The sequence below is a fragment of the Aquarana catesbeiana genome, linkage group LG03 (genome assembly GCF_042186555.1).
Source record: "Aquarana catesbeiana isolate 2022-GZ linkage group LG03, ASM4218655v1, whole genome shotgun sequence".
Taxonomy (NCBI): domain Eukaryota; kingdom Metazoa; phylum Chordata; class Amphibia; order Anura; family Ranidae; genus Aquarana; species Aquarana catesbeiana.
In genome coordinates this window covers 340,425,243-340,449,268 of record NC_133326.1, presented here as the reverse complement: position 1 = coordinate 340,449,268, position 24,026 = coordinate 340,425,243, and the positions used below count along the sequence as shown (strand labels likewise).

Sequence of the window (24,026 nt, the reverse complement as noted above, 5' to 3'; positions counted from 1 at the left end):
GTGACAGTCATAATGTGATTTTGTTTGCGGATGTGAACATACTGTTATATACATGTTAAAACTGTATATCTCTATACTATCTTTCCTTCTTCTTTGCCCTTATCCAAGTTTCAAGTTCAAATACCTACTCTCAGGCTTGAGAGTTATTTTTGACAGACATTGAGGACAACGTCTATTGTAGTGGGGGGAGTATGTAGCGCTGGTAGATTTCTAATCTACTGCTGATAGGTAAATTTAGTGGGTTACCTGTTCATACATAGTCAGATTTGCCTCTGTTCCAGCTCGGCTGAGTTTCATGTAATTTTGCACTGTGCCTGTGGGTGTCGTTGTTACTATGGGCCAGTGTTGGAAAGGCAACACGTCGAAGTGTATGAGTGCTTCTCTATCCTGGGGATAACTCGGTGGAGGTGGTCCTCCGAGTAGCATCCTGGGAAAGGGTATTTATGGGACAGACGCCATGTTTTGAGGTCGTTTTCCGTACACCTGCTGGCCCTCACGGCCGACAGGTATGCGCTAAGAGTACTACCTCGTGGTCCTCCAATCGGGAGGCCCACGTCACTGTGGCGTGTGGGTGGGCCCAGAAGCCTGTCTGGGGCCTACCACAGCTGCAGAGGATGGTCCTGGGCTGTCTATCCTGTGTGAAGAAGCTGGACAACTGAGAGGATCCCAAGGGAGTACCCGTCATGGAAGGATCATGCAGAGTGCTGGTCTGGAGACTCAGTTGGAGGACGTATCCTAAATTAATCCTACCTACCTGCCGGGTCAGCTTAAAGGTTCTAGTGCTGTGTTTGCTATTCACCATAAACCATTACATCCTGTGGCAGAGGATCGTACGGGTTTTGTTCCAATCAAGTCTGTGGCAGAGACTTTTGTTCGTGCTGCGTACTGGTTGCTAGGTTGGTGAGAGAAACCTATCCAGGCAGGCAAAGATTTAAGTCTACAGAGAGAGTTTAATCAGCTACAAGCTTTCAATACCTAAAGTTACATTAAGCACGTTAAGAAAAGGTATTTGAGCTTCCCTGCAACTTTCCTTCTACCTCTTTCCTGCTGCTTCCTGCAACTCAAATTTATTAAAGCATTGGAAAAGATACTCAAGTGTCCGGTGCCTGCATTGTATGATGGTAAACGCAACGGGACCCTAGACCCGGTTCCGGTAAAATAAAGGTAGCAAAGGTGACGGTAACAGCCCGCTTTAAACCAGCAGCTCCACCGAGAGTTAGTGCTACATATATATTGTTTGGGGGGGGGGGGGGGTTCTAAGTAATTGAATAGCAAAATAAGCTGATTTTTACATGTATGTGATAAACTTTAGAATTGGCCAGGACAAGTGGTTATAATTCCTACTGATTCCACTGTGTAATTATAGGAGCTTTTCAATAGGATATGGAGGCTGTTATGTATGACTTTAGAACCCTGTACAGTAGTACATTGTGGGATGTTTTTGGGGTGTTTCCTATCATTTGCATACTAATGGCACCAACGGTTTTGGGAGAACCTGGAGGTGCATAGATTTTTATGTGTAAATTTATGTGTAAATTTAAGTTTTGTGGATTGTGTCTAGTGACAGGAGTACTACACTGATACTTATTTATACGTATATATATCTATCTTGCATATTTATTTTATTTTCAGGTGGAAGACCCAGAAGACTCTAAGAATGATTTTGAAGAGTCAAATGAACATCATGATTCCAAATCATTTGACTATATGCATGTGAAACTTGAAGAACATGCCCAACCAGAACTCAGTACCAAGGAACGCCTCACAGAGTTATCTAAAGAGGTTTGCAGAGATGGCCCAAAGGTGGTTTACAACTTCTTTTTAACCCTCTTCCCAGTACTCACATGGCTTCCACGTTACAAGATCAGAAAGTACCTGCCTGGCGATATTACATCTGGTATTGTAGTCGGCATTGTCACCATTCCACAGTCAATTGCTTACTCTTTGTTAGCCAATCAAGACCCCATCTATGGACTGTACACCAACTTTTTCTGCTGCATCATCTATTTCTTAACAGCAACATCACGTCACAATTGTGTTGGCACATACGGAGTGTTGTGCCTTATGGTTGGTGAGGCAGTAAACAAACAGTTAAAAGCAGCTGGCTATGTTACAGATCAAACTACCACAGCAGCAGTAAACTCATCACTGGTCAATGGAACTTTGTGCGGTAAAAGCTGCTATGCCATTACTGTGGCAACCTCTTTGACCTTTATTGTTGGTGTATACCAGGTAGGTAAAAATAGTACTCTGTAGCAGTTTTTAAAATTAATAAAAACAGCCCCCGGTTGTACTACATAGGTTACAAAGATTGCAGTAATTTTAGGGTTAAAACAGACACCTTTTTTCCTGTGGACTGTATATGATTTTGTTATAGCCCATTCAAACCCAAAACTATCCAGATTATTACCAGTAATTCTATGCTGTAATGACAGGGGCTTATTAGAACCTATAAAATAGATTTGCTTGTCCTTTTGATGTTTTTTTTTTATTTTTTGATGAACTAAACTATTTTTGATCTCACAGGAGTTGGTCCAGCTCCTGTTTTTCCACCCAAAGCCCACCTAGAGGCCTTGTCATGTCCATTAATTGCCAACCAGAGTTCTACTCTTCTATACAATTTATACCTTAAAATAGAGCTTTAGGCAAAACTTTTTTTTTTCATTTTGGATAGTGTAAATAAGGGTTATAATCCCTGTCAGATTTTTTTTTGTCCTCTTTGTCCAGTTGGGGAGATTTCCCATGGACAAGTGAGAGAAAATCCCATCAAAGTGAGGGAATGCCTTGTTGTCACCAGAGTCACCAGAACTAGTGCCCCCCTTGAAAGTTTTCCCCTTTATTCCTGTTCTGTCAACAACCCAAAATGTTTGATTTTCTTTCACTTTTGGTTTAAAACAGGGCAAACAGAGAGGGCGAATCTCCCTAATGACGATACAGACAACAATAAGAACCTGACAGGTGTTCTATTCCCTTTCCACTCTATTCAAATCTAAAATATAAGGTTTTGCCTTTAGTTATAGATTAGCTGTAAGATCTTTCTATATCTAAATGTAGCTCCTATCTTATCTCCTCCTATCTGAATAAGAATACATGCCAGAATTTGCAGTTTTTACTAGTTTAGACTTAACACCATCATTTGCAAGGGTTCCTTGCAGCTATGAAACATTGGTGTTATGTCATACAAGTAAAGACTCCATTACTTGCAATTTATCTGTTAGTATGCTGTCATTTATTCTTATCTGGATTTGCTGGTGCAGCTCTGCATAGAAACCAGCTTCCAGTTTTTTTTTTTTTTTTGTCAAAGCTTAATTGAACAAGCTGATGTTAGAAGCTGATTGGCTACCATGCAAAGCTGTACCAGATTTTGCACTCTCCAGTTTTAGTAAATCAACCCCTTGTCTACTCTACACATGCTATCTCAATGTCTCACTTGGTGCTAAACCTTTTCCTTACCACGTAAAAGGGTTTATATCTGCTTGCCAACCTCATAACTTAGATGTACGGTGGCAAGGTGGCTCTCCTGCTCTGGATCACGTACCTAGTATATGATCCAGCACTTCTGGGTATGGAGTGCACGCCGCCGGTGCCACAGCTGTGCTGTTATTAGACACAGCACAAGCTGATCAGCAGGTGCTGGCCAATGGATGTCTTCCGGCACCCGCTGATAAGTGGGGAGAGACACAGAATAGACCTCTGCCTATCTAAACAAGGCATAGCTCTGTTCTATCAGCAGAACCCTTATTTACACGTTCCTTCTTTCCTTGCAGTGCAGGGGATAAAATCCATCAGATCCCTTAGTAAAAACAGCACACATAGTGTACACAGGTTAGGCACACATTTAAGCCTTTGATCGTCCTACATGTTTAACCCTCTTCCCAGCTAGTGTCATTAGTACAGTGACAGTACATATTTTTAGCAATAACCACTGTCACCGCCATTAATAGTATTAACCCCCCTGGCAGTATTCCCGAGTGTAGCTCGAGGTGGATTTTCAGTACCAAAAGCAGTAACCCCGAGCCACACTTGAGATTGCATCACAGGATCCTGGTACATGTTACTTACCTTGTCCTCAGGATCCTGCAATGTCTCCCCGCTGTGTGAGCGAGCTGTCCTCCGCTCGATCTATCATGGAGCCGAGCTCCGTTCCCTGCGAGCGTTGCGACGCACGGGGGCGGAGAACGACGCCAAATTCTAAAAGTTAAACACACAATACATATACAGTACACTGTAATCTTACAGATTACATTACTGTATCAATTTATTTCCCATCCCTTTTGTCCCTAGTGGTTTGTCCAATGCTCTGCATGCAGTTTTATATCATAAATACTGTTCTTTCTGCCTGGAAACTGGAGATTGTCCATAGCAAACAAAACCGTCCCTTTACATCAAAAGTGGTTTTAGACCAGCTAGAAAACAGCGATAATAAATTAGAATCACTTGCAGAATTGAGCGATAGTGATTTGTGGGGAAATCCATCATCACACACTGAAAGTAATGACAGCGACAATTCTGCAACTGAGCAAATTTCAGTGTTTTTGATTTGATTACATTATTGAATATTTTTGTATTACTATTATATTATTATTTGTTATAATTATTTATAGTTATTTATTATATTATAATTTATGATTTCGTTTTTCAAAATTTATCATACCCAGGATGTCAACTAGACTCTTGTTTGGACAGATTTAAGCGAGTTATTCCTAAGAATTACAGGCCTATAATATAGAACGCCAAATTTCCATGCAAAATAATTGTACCGCTTTCAGCATCAAAAATCTGAAAAATTCATACCGCCAGGGAGGCTAACAAAAAATCCAGTATGTATCCCATAGTTTGAAGACGCTATAACATTTGCGCAAACCAATGAATATACGCTTATTGGGATTTTTTTACCAAAAATATGTAGTAGAATACACATATTGGCCTAAATTTATGAAGGAATTCGATTTTTTTATTTTTTTGTTTTTTTAAGTAGAAAGTAAAAAAATATTGTTTTTTTTTCACCCAGAGGTGATCAAATACCATCAAAAGAAAGCTCTTTGTGGGAAAAAAAAGGGTATACATTTAATTTGGGTACAGCATTGCATGACCGTGCAATTGTCATTTAAAATAACGCAGTGCCGTATCGCAAAAAAAATGCCTGGTCATGAAGGGGGGTAAATTTTCTGGAGGTCAAGTGGAAATTATTGTCTATGTTGCCCTAGGAGAAATTTTGCTCATTTCTTGTTTTGATGACCACATAGGAACTGAGGGGAACAGACAGCAGTCAGCATATCATATCACATAAGTTCTAAATCTACCGCACCTTACACAAAAACTATAGCTGGAGTTCTACTAATCTTGACAGCCCAGCCTCTTAGGGTTGTCATATCCAAAAATAAAGAGAGCATTAATACTTCATATCAGTGGATACTAAACTAGCTTTTCTGAGAAACAAATCTCAAATGAACCATGCATCTTTAAATTGCCATTTATGTTGTTATTTAACACTACATAGGTAACTGTGACAGTTAACAATGTTATGCAGTTATTACATTTTAAATAAGTAAAAAGACAAAGAAAGCAGATGTTTGTATGTTATGCCCAGTGGCGGCTGGTGAAGTTTTAGGATGGGGGGGCGCCAGACCCCACCCTTCCTTTTTGACCCCTCCCACTTGGTGAAAATGGGCGTGGTTTGAGTAAAATAGTGGGCGTGGCTCTAAGGTGGTGTGGTTAGCGTCTGAGATGAACGAGGGATGGAGGGAGAGGGAGAGAGGGATGGAGGGACAGCAGGCCCAGATCCTACACAACAATAGAAATACGTGTATTCTAAAAAGTTTAACAATCAGCAGATAAAGATACTCCAAACACCTGGTGTTAGCACTTCAATCATCTCGGCACCATGGTTGTTATGGTGTTAGGATGATTGAAGCGCATTATTTCTATTGTAATATAATTGTAATTGTAATATAAAATTAAATCATTCAACTCACCATAATGCAGAATCAGTGGGAGCCCTGAGCGTGTCACTAGCCACATCGCCTACAACCAGATGCCATCAGGCGTCCCCAGCAGAGTCTGTCCTTACATCAGGTGCCCCCAGCGGAGTCCCTCCTTACATGCAACCTGTGTCACATCAAATGCAGCCTCTGTCCCACCAAATGCAGCCTCTGTCCCCCCCCCCAATGCAGCCTCTGTCCCAGCCTCTGTCCCACCAAATGCAGCCTCTGTCCCAGCCTCTGTCCCACCAAATGCAGCCTCTGTCCCACCAAATGCAGCCTCTGTCCCAGCCTCTGTCCCACCAAATGCAACCTCTGTCCCACCAAATGTAACCTTTGTCCCCCCAAATGCAGCCTCTGTCCCACCAAATGCAGCCTCTGTCCCCCCAAATGCAGCCTCTGTCCTCCAAATGCAGTCTCTGTCCCCCCAAATGCAGCCTCTGTCCCCCAAATGCAGTCTCTGTCCCAGCCTCTGTCCTACCAAATGCAACCTCTGTCCCACCAAATGCAGCCTCTGTCCCCCCAAATGCAGCCTCTGTCCCCCCAAATTCAGCCTCTGTCCCACCAAATGCAGCCTCTGTCCCCCACCAAGTGCAGCCTCTGTCTCCCCCCAAATGCAGCCTCGGTCCCCCCAAATGCAGCCTCTGTTCCCCCAAATGCAGCCTCTGTCCTCCCCAAATTCAACCTCTGTCCCCCTCAAATGCAGCCTCTGCCCCCCCCAATGCAGCCTCTGTCCCAGCCTCTGTCCCACCAAATGCAGAATCTGTCCCAGCCTCTGTCCCACCAAATACAGCCTCTGTCCCACCAAATGCAGCCTCTGTCCCAGCCTCTGTCCCACCAAATGCAACCTCTGTCCCACCAAATGTAGCCTTTGTCCCCCCAAATGCAGCCTCTGTCCCACCAAATGCAGCCTCTGTCCCCCCAAATGCAGCCTCTGTCCTCCAAATGCAGTCTCTGTCCCCCCAAATGCAGCCTCTGTCCCCCAAATGCAGTCTCTGTCCCAGCCTCTGTCCTACCAAATGCAACCTCTGTCCCACCAAATGCAGCCTCTGTCCCCGCAAATGCAGCCTCTGTCCCCCCAAATTCAGCCTCTGTCCCACCAAATGCAGCCTCTGTCCCCCACCAAGTGCAGCCTCTGTCGCCCCCCAAATGCAGCCTCTGTCCCCCCAAATGCAGCCTCTGTTCCCCCAAATGCAGCCTCTGTCCTCCCCAAATGCAGCCTCTGTCCTCCAAATGCAGTCTCTGTCCCCCCAAATGCAGCCTCTGTTCCCCAAATGCAGTCTCTGTCCCAGCCTCTGTCCTACCAAATGCAACCTCTGTCCCACCAAATGCAGCCTCTGTCCCCCCAAATGCAGCCTCTGTCCCCCCAAATTCAGCCTCTGTCCCACCAAATGCAGCCTCTGTCCCCCACCAAGTGCAGCCTCTGTCGCCCCCCAAATGCAGCCTCTGTCCCCCCAAATGCAGCCTCTGTTCCCCCAAATGCAGCCTCTGTCCTCCCCAAATGCAACCTCTGTCCCCCTCAAATGCAGCCTCTGTCCACCCCAATGCAGCCTTGTCCCCCCCAAATGCAGCCTCTGCCCCCCCAAATGCAGCCTCTGTCACCCCAAATGCAGCCTCTGTCCCCCCAAATGCAGCCCCTGTTCTCCCCAAATGCAGCCTCTGTCCCCCCAAATGCAGCCTCTGTCCCCTCAAATGCAGCCTCTGTCCCCCCCCAAATGCAGCCTGCCTGTGTCCCATTAAATGCAGCCTCTGTCACTTCAAACCCCCGTCCCATTCTCCGCACAGTGGTACTTACCTTGCTGTTGTCCTCTCCTGCGGTGTCTCCTTCCACTGGCAGCGGCGATGGAGCGGCATACTTCCTGTTTCCTCTCTCGGCGCAATGGGAGAGAGAAGCAGGAAGTGACATCTAACTCAGGTCAGATGTCAATCAAATCTGAAGATCCAAGTAGCTTCCGCCCGGTGAATGTATTATATACTACTATGGCCGGGCGGAAGCTACTCGGTGCTTCAGAAAATGCCGCAAGGCGGGCTAAACGCCTGCAAATGCAGTGTCATGTCTGCAATGTCGTGATTGCATAGATGTGGCGCTTCGCATAAGTGCACTGTGTCCGGCATCGCCCTGTGTCCGGCGTCCGAACACAGTGCACTTAAGGACCCTTTTTTTGTATTTTTTTGTTTTTAAAGGGCCAGTATTAATTATTTTTCTTTTACATTTTTTTTTGTGTGGCTTCCTGGAGGGGGGCGAGGGGGGGGGGGCGGTGCCCATGCCCCCCCTATGGACAGGCCGCCACTGGTTAAGCCTCCATCCAAAGCACTAAATGTGATTTCTCTCTGCTGCCTTGTTTCTCTGTTATCAGCATGAGTCATTTAAGACAGCTTTCCCAGCACCAAGACATAAAAAAGTGACTGGGGAGGAGAACTCCAGCACACAGCCTGTGATTCATATCCACAGCTCAGCATGTTCTCCATGCACTGTGTGAAGGGGTATATGTTCCTTTCCTCCAGTCGGGACTCAGAGCAGTCCTCATTGAGATTGGCATTGAGACTTCATATCCCTGCATAGAGATTAGAAAAAAATCCTTGGATCTTTGTGTTTTTAAAACAATCTACAGAAGCGAGGGCTGCAGATAAACAGATACAACCTATGCAGGAGGATTTGTTTCATCTCTATGTATCGTCTTGTCACTTCATTGGGTATATGTAAGAGTTTTCAACCACTTTAACTGTCACATCTTATCAGTGCAGAACAGTTTGTCCTTATACTTTGCTCTTGGTGGAAGCAGGGTTTAGCTTCCTCATGGTAAAGCTGATGACAGTTGGGGGAATATTTATGCAGCACATGTATGATAGGAAGCATATAGCTACAGAATGATCAAAACAAAAGCAGGGAGATCCTTGCACTGCAGCTTTCTTTGTAGAACAGTTAGCAGTACAGTAGTGACATCATTAAATTGTACTCCAAATCTTCTAGCAGTCACATCTGGCTGTGCTTTAGATTATCTTACACTGCAGATATAGAGCCACCATTTATGGTACAGGAAGTATGCTGCTTTTTTCAGGATGAATTTGTGTATAAATGTGGATTTTTTAGGATGAATGAATATGCACAATTAACATTTTCAGATGTTCCCTATAAGAAAGCTAATCTGATTACAGATTCACTTTAAAGTGACCCTGTTGACATGGGACTGTAAACTGCACACTTCTATGTATTATTAATAAAACACGATACAACAAATTTGGTATTAAAAAGGCTGCGGCATCTTTATTGATATATTAATTAAATTTAATAATCTTTATTCAAATAACAATCAATAAATAAATAAATTATATTCAAAATGAAAAAACAAACTCCAAACTCGCTCAGTCATAGAACTCGAGCTCTAAATGAATCAATTCATAAAAAAACAAAGTCCCCCCTTGATCCAAGGGTGACAAAACCACATAATGGTGCCGGCGACAAGGGGTGGGAGGGAAGGGGAGCTCAGCCAAACCACTTCAGGACAACTGTGAGCGGGACTGTCAGCAAAGGGGGTTTATATAGACCCCTTGACTGTGGAAAAACGTGTTTCCTGCCTAGCTGCCTCGTGACAAGGCCCATCTTTTTTTTTTTTTTCTTAAATAAGTTTTAAAACTTTATAGACAAACACGGCGGCTACAATCCTATGTTGTGGGCTCTTTAACCGAGCCCACTTTCATGGGAATGTAAACCGCACACTTCTATGTATTATTAATAAAACACGATACAACACATTTGGTATTAAAAAGGCAGCGGCACCTTTATTGGTATATTAATTAAATTTAATAATCTTTTTTCAAATAACAATCAATAAATAAATTATATTCAAAATTAAAAAACAAATTCTAAACTCACTTAGTCATAGAACTCGAGCTATAAATGAATCAATTCATAAAAAAACAAAGTTCCCACCAGCCGGGTTTGTTGCAAACAAACATGGCTACCCCAGCACTGTGGCCCATTCAACAATATTCTGAAGGCCTAAATTGAAAATGTCTAAACCTACATCAGATAGATGTACACCATCCTGTCTGTATAAACCAGGGAATCCTCCTTCCAAATCAACGTGACAGAAAGAGAACGCCACAAGTAATGGCAGGAATTTTTTGACGGAATGATTGATCCTCTTTTTAATTTTTTCAAGTGATCTGCCATTAGCAGCATATAACCAAGGTAATCTAGAAACCATTTCAGAGAAAACAATACATGTATCTGGAAAAGAAAGTTGTAAACGATGCAAATCTTGTTTTATTAAAAACATAAAATCCAAAGTTTTTAGTTTACCAACATCATTACCTCCCAGGTGGATAATTAAAAGAGATGGTGAGGGCCAAGAATGAAACAAAGTAGAAAGATGAAAGAAAAGATCAGTCCATTGTAGACCTCTAATGCCTTTCCAAAGGATGTGAAATTTTTTGAAAGGTAAAGATAAGTTGGAACTGTAGCAACGCTGTGAGGCTCTTTTATGAGCCCAGTATATATATGAATGCCCAACTATACAAATATAAGACTTGGCACCTATAAATCAAAGAGATAAATTAGGACGAATATAAATATTAAATCTACTAGACTCCCATCTACCTAACTTCATAATGACCGCATTACTTAAACCCAATCTAGCAGCTTCTGTAGCGGCTCCTATGCGAAAAGAATGAGGGGGAAATTGAAAATGTGAAAGACCTAATAGAAAAAGGCAGCGTTTGAAAACTGCAGAAAATTGAAATTGTGTGATAGGAGAAGAGTCCAAATGAACCAGGAAATGACTTCCAATAACTGGTCTAACAGAAAGGTATCTAATAAAAATTAAAAGCGGACAAAGGATGGAGTCGCCACAAGTGAATAGACTGAGCCAACGGCCTTTACCTGTTTGGTCTTTTTTCGATCTTTTAATAAAAATGCGAACCTGGTCATCTAAAATGGAGAGTTCAGATAATTGTAAACCATCCAAACTGCGTTTGTTTTTTAGCAACATTTCAGAGATACGGAGAACAGCAAATAAAATTAAAATGAAAGCTGCATGAAATAACAAAGCTTCGTATTCTGAAATGCAAACACAAGAAGTAACCAAACACAGCTTGGACAATATATCTAACGTAATCGGTCTACGCATATCTGGAAACAACCTTACCTTTTTTAATCCTTTTAAAGCTTGCTTAACTGAGAAGAAACTATTGCAGGCTCGTAAATTATGAGACTTCAGGAAAAAAGACACCCCAACTAATGTTTTATTATTATGATTGAAAGAAAAATTTAACTGCATAAGTGAACAAAGAAAAGGTAAAATGGAATTTTTAGTAGGAGAAAAACCAGAAAAACCTAACTCTATATTAAAAGACAGCCATTTCTCCTATGCAGTCCATGTTTTTGGAGCGATTGAATTTTTTTATAGCTGAAAAAACTGGAGTTAGATCAGATCCCAAAGATGACTCGGGCAATGGAAACCAACCATGTCTGCATTTGGCAATAGGTGTCTGAAACGCGCCATCTGGAAGCGAGATAATGCATCGGCAATGATATTTTGCTTAACTGGCATATATGTCGCTTTAATCCAAATATTTAACTTTAAACATAAAAGAACTAAATACCGTAAAAGTTTGATAATGGATAAAGATTTTGAAGAAAGACAATTTAAAGCAAAAAGCACACCTTTATTATCTGTATTAATAATAATTTGTTTATTAGCTAAATGATTTCCCCACATTTCTAAAGCAACTATGACTGGAAATAATTCCAGTAAAACTATATTTTTGTAGCCTTGCTGGAAACCCAAAATGGAGGCCATTTTCCGGAACACCAATGTGTGCGAAAAATAGCAGCAAATCCACAAGAGCCAGCTGCATCCGTGAATAACTCAATATCCTTAGAAAAAACAAAATCATCTTGAAACAGTGACCTTCCGTTATAGTCTTGTAAAAATTGTGACCATACTAATAAATCATCCTTTAACTCACAAGTGATACGAATGTGAGAAAAAGGAGATTTGAGACCAGACATAGCAAAGATAAAAGTCTGCAAAATATTCTGCCCATAGACATAATACGAGTCGCAAAAGCAAAAGACCGAAAAAAGATTGAAGCTCTTTCAATAAAAAAATTTTCGACGAAAGTTGAAATGCAAGATTGAAGCCTATCAATCTTCAAAGCAGGAAGCTCAAATTGAAATAACAAGGTGTCAATTCGTATATCTAAAAATTCAATAATTGGAGAGGGAAAGGCAGTCTTTTCAGGTGCCAAAGGGATACCGAAGAATTTAGATATGAGAAAAAATAACCGTAGAATTAAAGAGCAGACCAAAGAATTTGAAGGGCAGACGAAAAGGAAATCGTAAAGATAATGAATTATTCCATTATGGCCAGATTCATAAATCATTACCCACTGAAGAAATGAAGCAAAAGCTTCAAAATAAAAACAGGACAACGAACAACCCATAGGAAGGCATTTATCATAGAAAAAATATCCATCAAAACAAAAACCTAAAGAATTATAGGATTCTGGAGCTATGGGCAATAATATAAAAACTGACTTGATAGAAGCTTTTGCTAATAATGCACCTCGACCAAAAGTTTTTATAAGATAGACAGCATCATCAAAAGTAGCATATTTAACCGAGGCAGATAATGGATCAATTTCATCATTCAAAGAATAACCTACTGGGAATGAAAAGTGATATATGAGACGATAAGAGTTAGCCTCTTTTTTAGGGACTAATCCCAACGGAGAGACGCGGAAATTGATAAATGGGGGAGAAATAAATGGACCAGCAATTCTGTTAGCTGAAAGTTCTTTAATCAATTTATCCCTAACTATATCCGTGTGAAGAAATACCGATTTTAAATTGTTTCACAAATGGCAACCCGAACCTGAAAAAATTGGAAGTTTAAAACCCACCGAAAAACCATCAATTAACAATTGTGCTTTCTCCCTGTCGGGGTACAGCATTAGCCAATGATGCATTGCGGACAGCCTCACTGGTGTGCAGGCTTTTGGAATGATCCTTGTGAACTTGAATACTAGAGGATCTTTTAAAACATTTGGATACCGGATGGTTGCCGAAACAAAAAGAACATTCATGTCGATAATGACATGAATTCAACCATTTACATTGAGTTTCATTGTAAGCGTAACATGTACCTTTTTTATACACTGAAACTGAACCATTAGACTTTAAGTTTGACTGCGGTTGCTGCTTTGAAAAAACAGGTTTTTGGGAAATGATAAGGTTCAACCACAACCCAACATCTTTATTACCCCATTTAAGATTAGGATAAATGGTAATTTTTTGATGAAAAGATTCATCATAGTTAAACCAACCCATACCACCAAAACTTTTGTAAGCTTCAAGTATATGTGCCTGCAACCAATTAAAGAAAGAAAGACCTAGAAACCAGACGACATCTATTATCATCCATGCTGTCCTCAGATCTTTTTTCAGATTTAGTAAAAAATTCTTTGGAAATAGGCAATAAGGATAATAAATCCAAAAATTCCCCTTTCCAGATTTTTTCTTTTACAAAGGGGCAAGTGAAAACCTAATGGAGACATTTCACAGGGTAGAACCTCTTTAAAGCACGTTTCAGGAACAGATGTAGACAAACTGACAGGTACGTTAGGAAATGTAACAACAGGATTAGTATGAGAAACAGCATTAGAAGACCAAACATTAACAGGAGAAGGTGATACAGAAGGTGATTGACGTACTGATAAAAAATCATTAAATTTGTTTAAAGAAAGAAGTACTGTATTTATCGGCGTATAACACGCACTTTTTTCCCCTTAAAATCAGGGGAAAATCGCAGGTGCGTGTTATACGCCGATCCCCTGCGATCCTAAGCTGTCACATCTTCAAAATCGCTGACCGCGATTTGAAAATGGCGCCGCCGGTGCCGAAATACACAGAGCCGGTCCTCGGCTCTTCCCGGCGGCTCTCGTTCACTTTCGGCTCCACTCGTAGTCCCGAGCGGAGCTATCCGAACCTACTCGGCTAGGTTCGGATAGCTCCGCTTGGGACTACGAGTGGAGCCGAAAGTGAACGAGAGCCGTCGGGAAGAGCCGAGGACCGGCTCTGTGTATTTCGGCGCCGGCGGCGCCATTTTCAAATCGCGGTCGGCGATTTTGAAGCCCAGGATGGCAGGGATAGAGGATCGAAGGCTGCACTGGGGCAAGGCTGCACTGGGGAAGGCTGCACTGACAAGGCTCCACTGGGGAAGGCTCCACTGTGGAAGGCTGCACTGATAAGGCTGCACTGGGGAAGGCTGCACTGACAAGGCTGCACTGGGGAAGGCTGCACTGACAAGGCTGCACTGGGGAAGGCTGCACTGGGGAAGGCTGCACTGACAGGGCTGCACTGGGGCAAGGCTGCACTGAGAAGGCTGCAATGATGGGCATTTAAATGTAAGTTTTTTTCCCTTCAACTTCCCTCCTAAAAGTTTTTTTTTCCTTAAAATTCCCTCCTAAATTGGGGTGCGTGTTATATGCCGGTGCGTGTTATATGCCGGTGCGTGTTATATGCCGATAAATACGGTAGTTGGTTAATCAATTCAGTATTAGAAGGCACATACGTCTGATCAGGCTCCGGATGATTACAAATTACTGGGATGTGGACTCCCTGTGATGGGAGGCTGCGGACATCTGGCCTTTTTAGAGTTGCATTGGACGAGGGGGCCCTCACAGTATCTTGCCTGGATGGCCTAGATGCCTGTGATGCCGATGATCTAACCAGAGACATATGCCTGGAGAAAGTTGCCACAGGTGGCGGTGTTACCTCTACTCTGGGTGGAGACATTCTGGCAGAAGGTGAGGTAGGCAGAGCAGCCCAAAAAGTGGGAAGCGGTAATTCGGATGTGGGCGGAGTGACGTTGGATGTCAGAGGGAAACGACGCGCCCGCCCTCTACCTTCACTGCTGCGACTCGTGGACGGAGAGAAGATCGGCCTTCTCCTCTTGACACGCCAACCAGCGAGCTGCGCCACTGGTTAGACATCCTCCTCCTCTTCTGCTGGGCAGGATTTACCCCTCTGTTCCAATGCTGACTCAGACACCGGACATTCAGTTGGAATGCTCCGCTGAATCCCGTGAGCTGGGGAGCGCTGGGCTGAGGTAATTGTTGATGGCCGGGTCCCTTCAGCTGACTCCGTCCTCTGTTCTGGGGGGCTGCTGTTCTGTCACTGCTGTGTCAAATTCCGGGTTCTCTTCAGCCAGTGTCAGACACCGTTGTAGCCATTCATCGCCACCTTCTGCAGCCGCCTTTTCCAATACCCTCCGAACCAGGGACTTATGTCCTGTCACGGCTTGGCGAGCTGAAGTATCAATAACTTTGTATTATAGCAGAGCTCAGCCAAGCCGCTTCAGGACAACTGTGAGTGGGGCTGTCAGCACAGGGGGTTTATATAGACCCCTTGACTGTAGGAAAAACATGTTTCCCGCCTAACTGCCTCGTGACAAGCCCGCTCTTCTTTTTTTTTTTTAAATAAGTTTTAAACTTTATAGACAAACGCGGCGGCTACAATCCCATGTTGTGGGCTCTTTAACTGAGCCCACTTTCATGGGATCACTTTGTGTATAAAATCATACCTGTAATAGAAAGGCAGTAGCGGAAGCCCGGCTCAGGTATGACACCATAAGAGCAGGAGGAGCCGAGAGCACCGGCTGGGGACCCCGGAAGAGGAGGTTCGGGCTGCTCTGTGCAATACCATTGCACAGATCAGGTAAGTATGCCATGAGCACTAAAAGGATCTATGATCATTTCACTGTAGCTAAAACTTTCTTACAGTTTAACCTTGCTTCAACTACCATTGACGATTTCAAGGAAAGACTTAAAAAATTCAAGCAAGAAAAACAGCAAGAAAATTGAAATAAATAAATAAATAGAAGAGTCCCTTCTCTTTATTCTTTTAGCATTATATTTGCTTTAAACTGGAAAAAAAAGGAAAACAGATGTACTTTCATTATATTTATGTTTTCTTTTCAGATCCTTATGGGAATCTTTCAGCTTGGATTCATCTCGATGTATTTGTCAGAGCCTCTGCTGAGTGGTTTTGTCACTGGGTCGTCACTGACAATTCTGACCTCACAGATGAAGTATCTCCTTGGCTTAAAGATCCCTCGTCGTGATGGCGCTGGGGCTTTGGTTCTTACTTGGGTTGACATCTTCTCCAATTTAAAAAGCACTAATATATGTGATTTAGTTACTAGCATTGTTGCAATAACCCTTATTGTCCCTTTCAAGGAAATAAATGATCGATTTAAAAAGAAGATGAAAGTCCCCTTTCCAATAGAATTAATAGTAATTATTGTGGCCACACTGGTTTCCTATTATTTCAGTTTTAATGTGAAATATAAATCCTCAATCTGTGGCACCATTCCCACTGGATTCCAGGTTCCAAAGGCTCCAGACTGGAGCTTGATTCCCAGCATAGCTGCTGATGCAGTGCCAATTGCAATCATTGGATTTGCAATGACAGTATCTCTTGCTGAAATATTTGCCAAAAAACATGGTTACACAATCAGCACCAATCAGGAGATGATTGCTATAGGCATGTGTAATCTTATCCCGTCTTTCTTTTCCTGTTTTGCAAACTGTGCCGCTCTCGCCAAAAGTCTTCTAAGAGAATCTACAGGTGCCAACACCCAGCTAAATGGTATAATCAGCTCAGCTGTATTATTGCTTGTACTGCTTGCCATTGCCCCTCTGTTCTATTCACTACAAAATTGCATTTTAGGTGTCATAACTATAACCAGTCTTAGAGGAGCACTGAGAAAATTTGCTGACACTCCAAAAATGTGGTGCATTAGTAAAATTGATACAGTGGTCTGGTGGGTCAGCATGTTAGCGTCTTCCCTAATTTCAACTGAGATTGGATTATTGGTAGCTGTTTCCTTCTCCATGCTTTGTGTGATCTTCCGTACTCAGAGGCCAAGGGCAACTCTATTAGGTAAAGTGAGCGGAACAGAGATTTATGAAGACCAGTTCACATACAAAGAGCTGAACAACATACCTAATGTTAAAATATTCCGATTTGATGCCTCTCTCTACTATGCCAACAAAGACTACTTTAGAAGTTCTCTCTATAGCAAAACTGGCATTAACCCCTCCATAGTGTCTACATTACAAAGGAAAGCAAAGAAAGAAGAAGAAGTGGCTTCAAGAGAGACTAGCAATAGGTTTATTGCTAGGTTCAATTTGATTAAAACCGAGAAGAGGACAGCCACCAAAACTTCTGTACCACAGCTTGACATCCACTCCCTTATTATTGATTGCGGTGCCATGCAGTTTATAGACACGGTGGGGCTAGGTGTTCTTAAAGAAGTCCGCAGTGACTATGAGGAGATAGGTGTACGAGTGTACCTTGTTAACTGCAATCCATCAGTTCGCCGATCCCTTCATGATGGAGGGTATTTCGTCAACATCAGCGGTGATATAGAGCTGCTTGCCTTTCACAGTGTTCATGATGCAGTGACATTTTCTGAGAGGCAATTTAAAGAAAAACAGAAAGAAATTCAGTTGAGGGATGCGGCCTTCTCATTTGATCCAGATCAAGCTATAAGCAATGACTTCACGAAGTGAAAATGTTCAGTTGTATTAAGCAATTAGTATTCAGTAAGTGTTTAATATAAATCCGATTTATATACTTTCAAATGATTTTTCTTAAATTTTTTTTTAAATCAGCATCAGTCGAATTTTAATGATCAACTGTACGCAACAACTAAAATTGAACTGCTAACATGGCGCCAAAGTAACCATTTTGCAATATTCTGGATTGGACTGTAGCCTTGTGCCATGTGATTCTGTGCTATATAACTTCCCTCTAAAGATCTAATGTGTATGAGCTGAGCTTCAGTGGGCTCAGACAGAGGACTTGAACTAGAGAACACAATAACCTGCATTTTGTCACTTGGTGGAAACAGGGTTTAACATGAACACAATTCAAGAAAAGGATACCAGCATTTAAAGCAGCCTTTATCAAACAGGATGCCCAGGCACTTTTGGGTGTCTTGAGGTTTATTCAGGGGTGCCTTGGCAAAATGCCTAAAAATTGCCCACAAGCCGGCCTGTGGATGAAGCCTGCCTTTTAGTTACACAAAGTCACAGGTTTTCATTGTGCACCATTACAACCTTCTAGCTACCATTGTCTTCGGTTAATAAGGATGTCAGTCACCTGAATAGCATCCTTGTTTGACCTTTTTGACATTTTCAGGTAAAATTGATATAATGTGTTCATTTTCAAGTTGATATAAAATTTGAGGAAAATGATGAAAAAGAACTGAAGCCACATGAAATGATGCGCTTTAAAAACCAAAAATAAAATTGAACAAAATCCATGGAACAATATTTTAACAGGCTGTGAAATGTTTTTGTTTAACTAATATTTTAATGTGTAAAATTGAACAAGAAAACATAATTTTTGTCAATGCTTTCTAATGAAAAATGAATAAATCTCACTTAGAACTTATTAGGAAAGATATAACAACAAACAGCAAAAAAGCTGAAAAAAATACAATGATGAAAAAATGAAAAATAATACTACAAGTCACTAGAAAAGACTAGTTCCCTACTTGATGTAAAATAACTGTAAATAATAATGGTATTTTAGGTTGTTTTTGGGTGATTTCTTTGAAAGTATACAAGTCAATTTTTAAATATATATGGTAAATCTCTGTATGTTAAATCTCAAAATTATTACTGTACATTAAACACATGCAATGTGTATGTAGTTCTTGTAATGTTATAATAAACACAAGCTAAAGATGTAATACCATAAATGTCAGGTTTTTATTTATTTATTTTTTTAATAAGCACATATTTTGAGTACACCAGTGGCTTAAGGTAACTTTTAGTATGGCTCACTACTTAACAGCTTGCATGATGATGGTACTGCCTGGCCTCTAATGCAGGGATATGCAATTAGCTAACCTCCAGCTGTTGCCAAACTACAAGTCCCATCATGTCTCTGCCTCTGGGTGTCATGCTTGTGGCTGTCAAGAGTCTTACTATGCCTCATGGGACTTGTAGTTCTGCAACAGCTGGAGGTCCGCTAATTGCATATCCCTGTTCTAGTGGATTCCCAATATGAGCATGAAGAAGAATGTACTCCAGAGTTAGAAACCAAGATGCTCAGCTCACAGCAAAGCCCAAACTGCCAAAAGAAGACTGAAGATGGAAAGATATTTGCTTGCCTTTGCCGCGGACAACACTAAAAAAAATCAGGGAACTGAACTAAGCCGATTTCAGAACTAAAAATAATTGTCTCAAGTCACTACTTCATTTATTTCACTCAGTCCAGCAAATAGTCACTGTTTCAACATTATTTAACCTGGGGAATTATCAAGATGCTATAGTAACTGTTTTACTAAAAAACTGTCAGCACATACCCGTTTTATTCAATTTTTCCCTCCAGCAACTCTTGAGAAGCCATTAGGCCCCTTTCATACATGCGACCCAATCAGACTGGCCTGTCAGTTTTTCAGTGCAATCGAAAGATTTTTCCTCTTAAATGGGATTTTAAGGGGTGGAAGTCTCAAATAATGTATCAAGAAAATATAAAAAATATTGTTTTTATTATATCAAAAAATTAGTTAAAAATATGACACATATGGTATAAAAAACAACAGTGGTAACACAATGGATGCCGCAGTTTACAAATGGTAATGATACAGATATACAAAACAGATCAACAGAACTGCACTTAACCCACAAAACGCTGTTTCAGCAAACAGGAGCTAATTGGCAGTGCAGGTCAGACGCGTTTCGAGGTTTTTGTATTGATTACGACCTCTTCTTCAGGGGCTGGAGGTGAGATGTATATCTATCTAGAGACCATGTCATAGAAAAGAACAGAGAAACATACAGTGAAACACATTGTATATCAAAAGTGTTACTTTATAAACAACTATTTACATCATAGAAAAAACGTGGTGTAACAGCAAAAAAGCATTCTAACCATAGAGAATAGTATCACATGGCATCCAATTGATCACGCCGTCACCGAGACCAGGACCGTCAGCAGAGCGTGACCGGACACAAAGGGCGTCACGTCCATCAGCTGAATAAAAAATGATCTAATAGACCAGTGGTTCTCAACCTGGGGGTCGAGACCCCCTTGGGGGTCGAATGACGATTTGCCAGGGGTCACCCAATCCTGGGCTGTTCCTGAAGCCCGCAGCGCTCTCCCAGCCTTTTCGCAGCCGCCCAGCAGGGCTGTCCCTGGAGCCTTTGGCCGCCCACTCAGCCCCGTCGCAGCCGCCCATTCAGTTCATGGCATGGCTGGGGGGGCAGAGACTAGAGGTCAGCTGACTGGTAAGGAATGCAAAGTGGGAGGGGCTGGAGGATAGAGAGAGAGATGAAAGGGAAAGAAAGGAGAACAAAGAGAAAGAGTGGTATATCCTAAAATGTACCATAAGGGATTTTAATACTGTACGAGTGGAAGGGACTCAGGGAGCGCTAAATGTCCGTGGGTTAGGGGCGCAAATTACTTGTCTTGCCTTGGGTGCTGACAACCCCCGCTACAAAAATTTTACTGTTAGGGGTCCCCGCAGCTTGGGAAATTTTATCAAGGGGTCACAGCACTAGTAAGGTTGAGAACCACTGTAATAGACCAAAAAAGAGTGTGTATTATGACCCATTGTCCCAGAAGGGTACACATTTACTATGTTTAAATGGGTACCCTTCTGGGACAATGGGTCATAATACACACTTTTTTTTGGTCCCTAGTCTATTAGATCATTTTTTATTCAGCTGACGGACGTGACGCCCTTTGTGTCCAGTCACGCTCTGCTGACGGTCCTGGTCTCGTTGGTGACGGCGCTGATACTCGGGTCTGGGCCCCGGTGGCTAACAGGTTCTTCCCCTCCCCTTCCTCAATTGGATGCCATGTGATACTATTCTCTATGGTTAGAATGCTTTTTTGCTATTACACCACGTTTTTTCTATGATGTAAATAATTGTTTATAAAGTAACACTTTTGATATACAGTGTGTTTCACTGTATGTTTCTCTGTTCTTTTCTATGACATGGTCTCTAGATAGATATACTTCTCACCTCCAGCCCCTGAAGAAGAGGTCGTAATCAATACAAAAACCTCGAAACCCGTCGGGCCTGCACTGCCAATTAGCTCCTGTTTGCTGAAACAGCGTTTTGTGGGTTAAGTGCAGTTCTGTTGATCTGTTTTGTATATCTGTATCATTACCATTTGTAAACTGCGGCATCCATTGTGTTACCACTGTTGTTTTTTATACAATATGTGTCATATTTTTAACTAATTTTTTGATATAATAAAAACAATATTTTTTATATTCTTGATACATTATTTGAGACTTCCACCCCTTAAAATCCCATTTAAGAGGAAAAATCTTTCGATTGTATATGAATATAGGGATGTGGGTGGATTGTCTCCTTCCATAAAGTCCCCATCACCACCCTTTGGTCAGTTTTTCAGTGGGACCTGATCAGACCCACCAGATTCTTCTATGGAGCAGCAGATGTCAGCAGACACATGTCCGCTGACACCTGTCGCCATCTGATCTGATCCTGTCTGCCAAAAACAGACATATGGTGGTCCTATTCCCCATCCGTCTGGCGGATGAAATCGGATGGCATCTGGTGGTAATGGACAGATGGTCTATTTCCATATGATTGCCCCATAGAGGAGGCTGTGTCTGCTTTGCATAGCACCTGTCATCCGCCTGCTCAGCGGGGATCAGCGGAGAGATCAGCTGAGGGGCCTTAATGATTTGGCTATTGAAATAGCAGTTTTCCTAGGGTTGCTATTTGCATAGCCATGAACACTCCCTCGTGGTCCCATTGTGCTTTGATGTGGTGGCTGCATTCATTTTCCTATTTTTCAGGAACACTGTCATCAAATACAGAAAATACCTATTGATTTTGCTAGAAGTGCAGTGTACAGTTCACTTTCTGTGAGATGAAAATAAATATAAAGCTTAGTTTTTGGGGTATGCTTTAGTAGTCAAGGTTCAAAGTTATTTTTGATGAATGTGTAGCCCTCTTTTGGGGAAGTGGGGGGGTATAAGTAATGTCCCTCCCCCAAACAGGATATTGCACTAAACATGTAGGTAAAGTACAGAACCTTTGCTAAGTGGAAGAGTACGCTTGTTAATAAATTTGGCAGTGTTTCCACCCAGGACAGGGCCTCTGTGAATAGAGGGGATTCCTGCCTAGGAAATTGATTAGTAATCTAAACAAACTAATTGGGAGCAGAAGAACAACTGCAATCAGCATATAACAGTAATCCTAAGCAGAGGCGGCTCTAGGCTTTGTGAGGCCTTAGGCAAATATGAGACATGAGGCCCCACTCACATCCAGAATGGGAAAAATAATTCAAGCAATTAAAATTAACTGTATAAATTGCATATATTAAGAGTTTTAAATTCTATTAACTATGAATTCAACGTTTATAGAATTGTCTAAACCAGTTCTTTAATTAAATATATATATTACATATATATTATATATTACACGCATATTTCTCCATTTACATGAAGGTCAGGTTAATATAACCCAGCCAGCACAGAGTTTCCCCATATATCAGAGTCTGCAGGATTCCCCCTTACAGTGCAAGGGAACTCTGATCTAAGGGGGAACCTGCAGACTTTGGTGTAAAGGGGAACTCTAATGTAAGGGAGGGGGGGCTCTGGTGACCAAAGATTACCTTTATATCAGAGTCCACTGCATTCCCCTTTACATCACAAAGTTCCAACTTGCATTTAAAATGGGAACTCTAATGTGGAGGGGGCTCTGGAGCACCTTCCGCAGAGTGAGAGAGTCGCAGACATGATACAGTAGATGGTCAGAGACTGCAGACATGATACAAGAGATGATCAGAGACTGCAGACATGATACAAGAGATGATCAGAGACTGCAGACATGATACAAGAGATGATCAGAGACTGCAGACATGATACAAGAGATGGTCAGAGACTGCAGACACGATATAAGAGATGGGCAGAGTCTATGCTGACATACTACAGGAGATGATCAGAGACTGTAGACATAGTAAAAGAGATGATCAGAGACTGCAGATTTGATACAGGAGATGGTCAGTGGCAACTGGTGCTCACAATTCTTGGGGGGGGGGATGGGGTGCAAACAAACTGAAAAATTATTTTAAAAAACCCATAAATTGCAGCCACTGTGCCCATCAAATGCAGCCACTGCGCCCATCAAGTGCAGCCACTGTGCCCATCAAGTGCAGCCACTGTGCCATCAAGTGCACCCACTGTGCCATCAAGTGCAGCCACTGTGCCATCAATGGCAGCCACTGTGCCATCAAATGCAGCCACTGTGCCATCAAATGCAGCCACTGTGCACATCAAATGCAGCCACTGTGCACATCAAATGCAGCCACTGTGCCCATCAAATGCAGCCACTGTGTCCTCAATAGCAGCCACTGTGCCCATCAAATGCAGCCGCTGTGCCATCAGTTGCAGCCACTGTTCCCATCAAATGCAGCCACTGTGCTATCAAGTGCAGCCCTTTTCCCATAAAATGCAGCCACTGTGCCCATCAAATACAGCCACATCTCTTGTGGGGTGCCTAGAGCCACCCCCTTTGTGGCAGACAGCATCTGTTTCATTGGGGGGGAGGATATGTGCTAGGGCGGCTTTGGGAGGGGAGAAGACATGTGCTGGGGGGTGGATTTCATATCCAAGCCCTCTTGTAGCACAAGTCCTAAAGTGCCCCCTAGCACACAGTGGCGTCACTAGGGTGGGTGTCACCTGGTACGGCAGAACGTGGTGTCACCCCTGGCACTTAGCAGGTTAGTGCGTTGGTGTGGCTCTCCCCCCTTAACCTGCCACAATGGATGGAGCAGGGATGGGATTGAGGGGGAAGGGGAATAGAGCTGGAATGGGATCGGGGGAATGGATGGAGCCAGATGGAATCGGGGGATAGATAGAGCTGGGATGGGATCAGAGTGGTAGATGGAGCTTGGATGGGATTGAAGGGAATGGAGGGAGCCGGGATGGGATCGGGGGGATGGAGGGAGCCGGGGTGGGATCGGGGGGATGGAGGGAGCCG

At 42.4% G+C, this 24,026-nt stretch overlaps 1 protein-coding gene across 1 annotated transcript in view; it reads left to right on the top strand.

The window, feature by feature from the left end:
• The window catches only part of LOC141132295 (sulfate transporter-like), a 72,700-nt gene extending 53,967 nt beyond the window's left edge, over window positions 1-18,733 (top strand). The window contains exons 3-4 of the mRNA XM_073620557.1: window positions 1,633-2,232; window positions 15,966-18,733. Of these exons, the coding sequence (XP_073476658.1) occupies window positions 1,633-2,232; window positions 15,966-17,561 (2,196 nt within the window). The 3' untranslated portion in view covers window positions 17,562-18,733. The remainder of the gene's footprint in view (window positions 1-1,632; window positions 2,233-15,965) is intronic.
• Window positions 18,734-24,026: the final 5,293 nt, after the last annotated feature.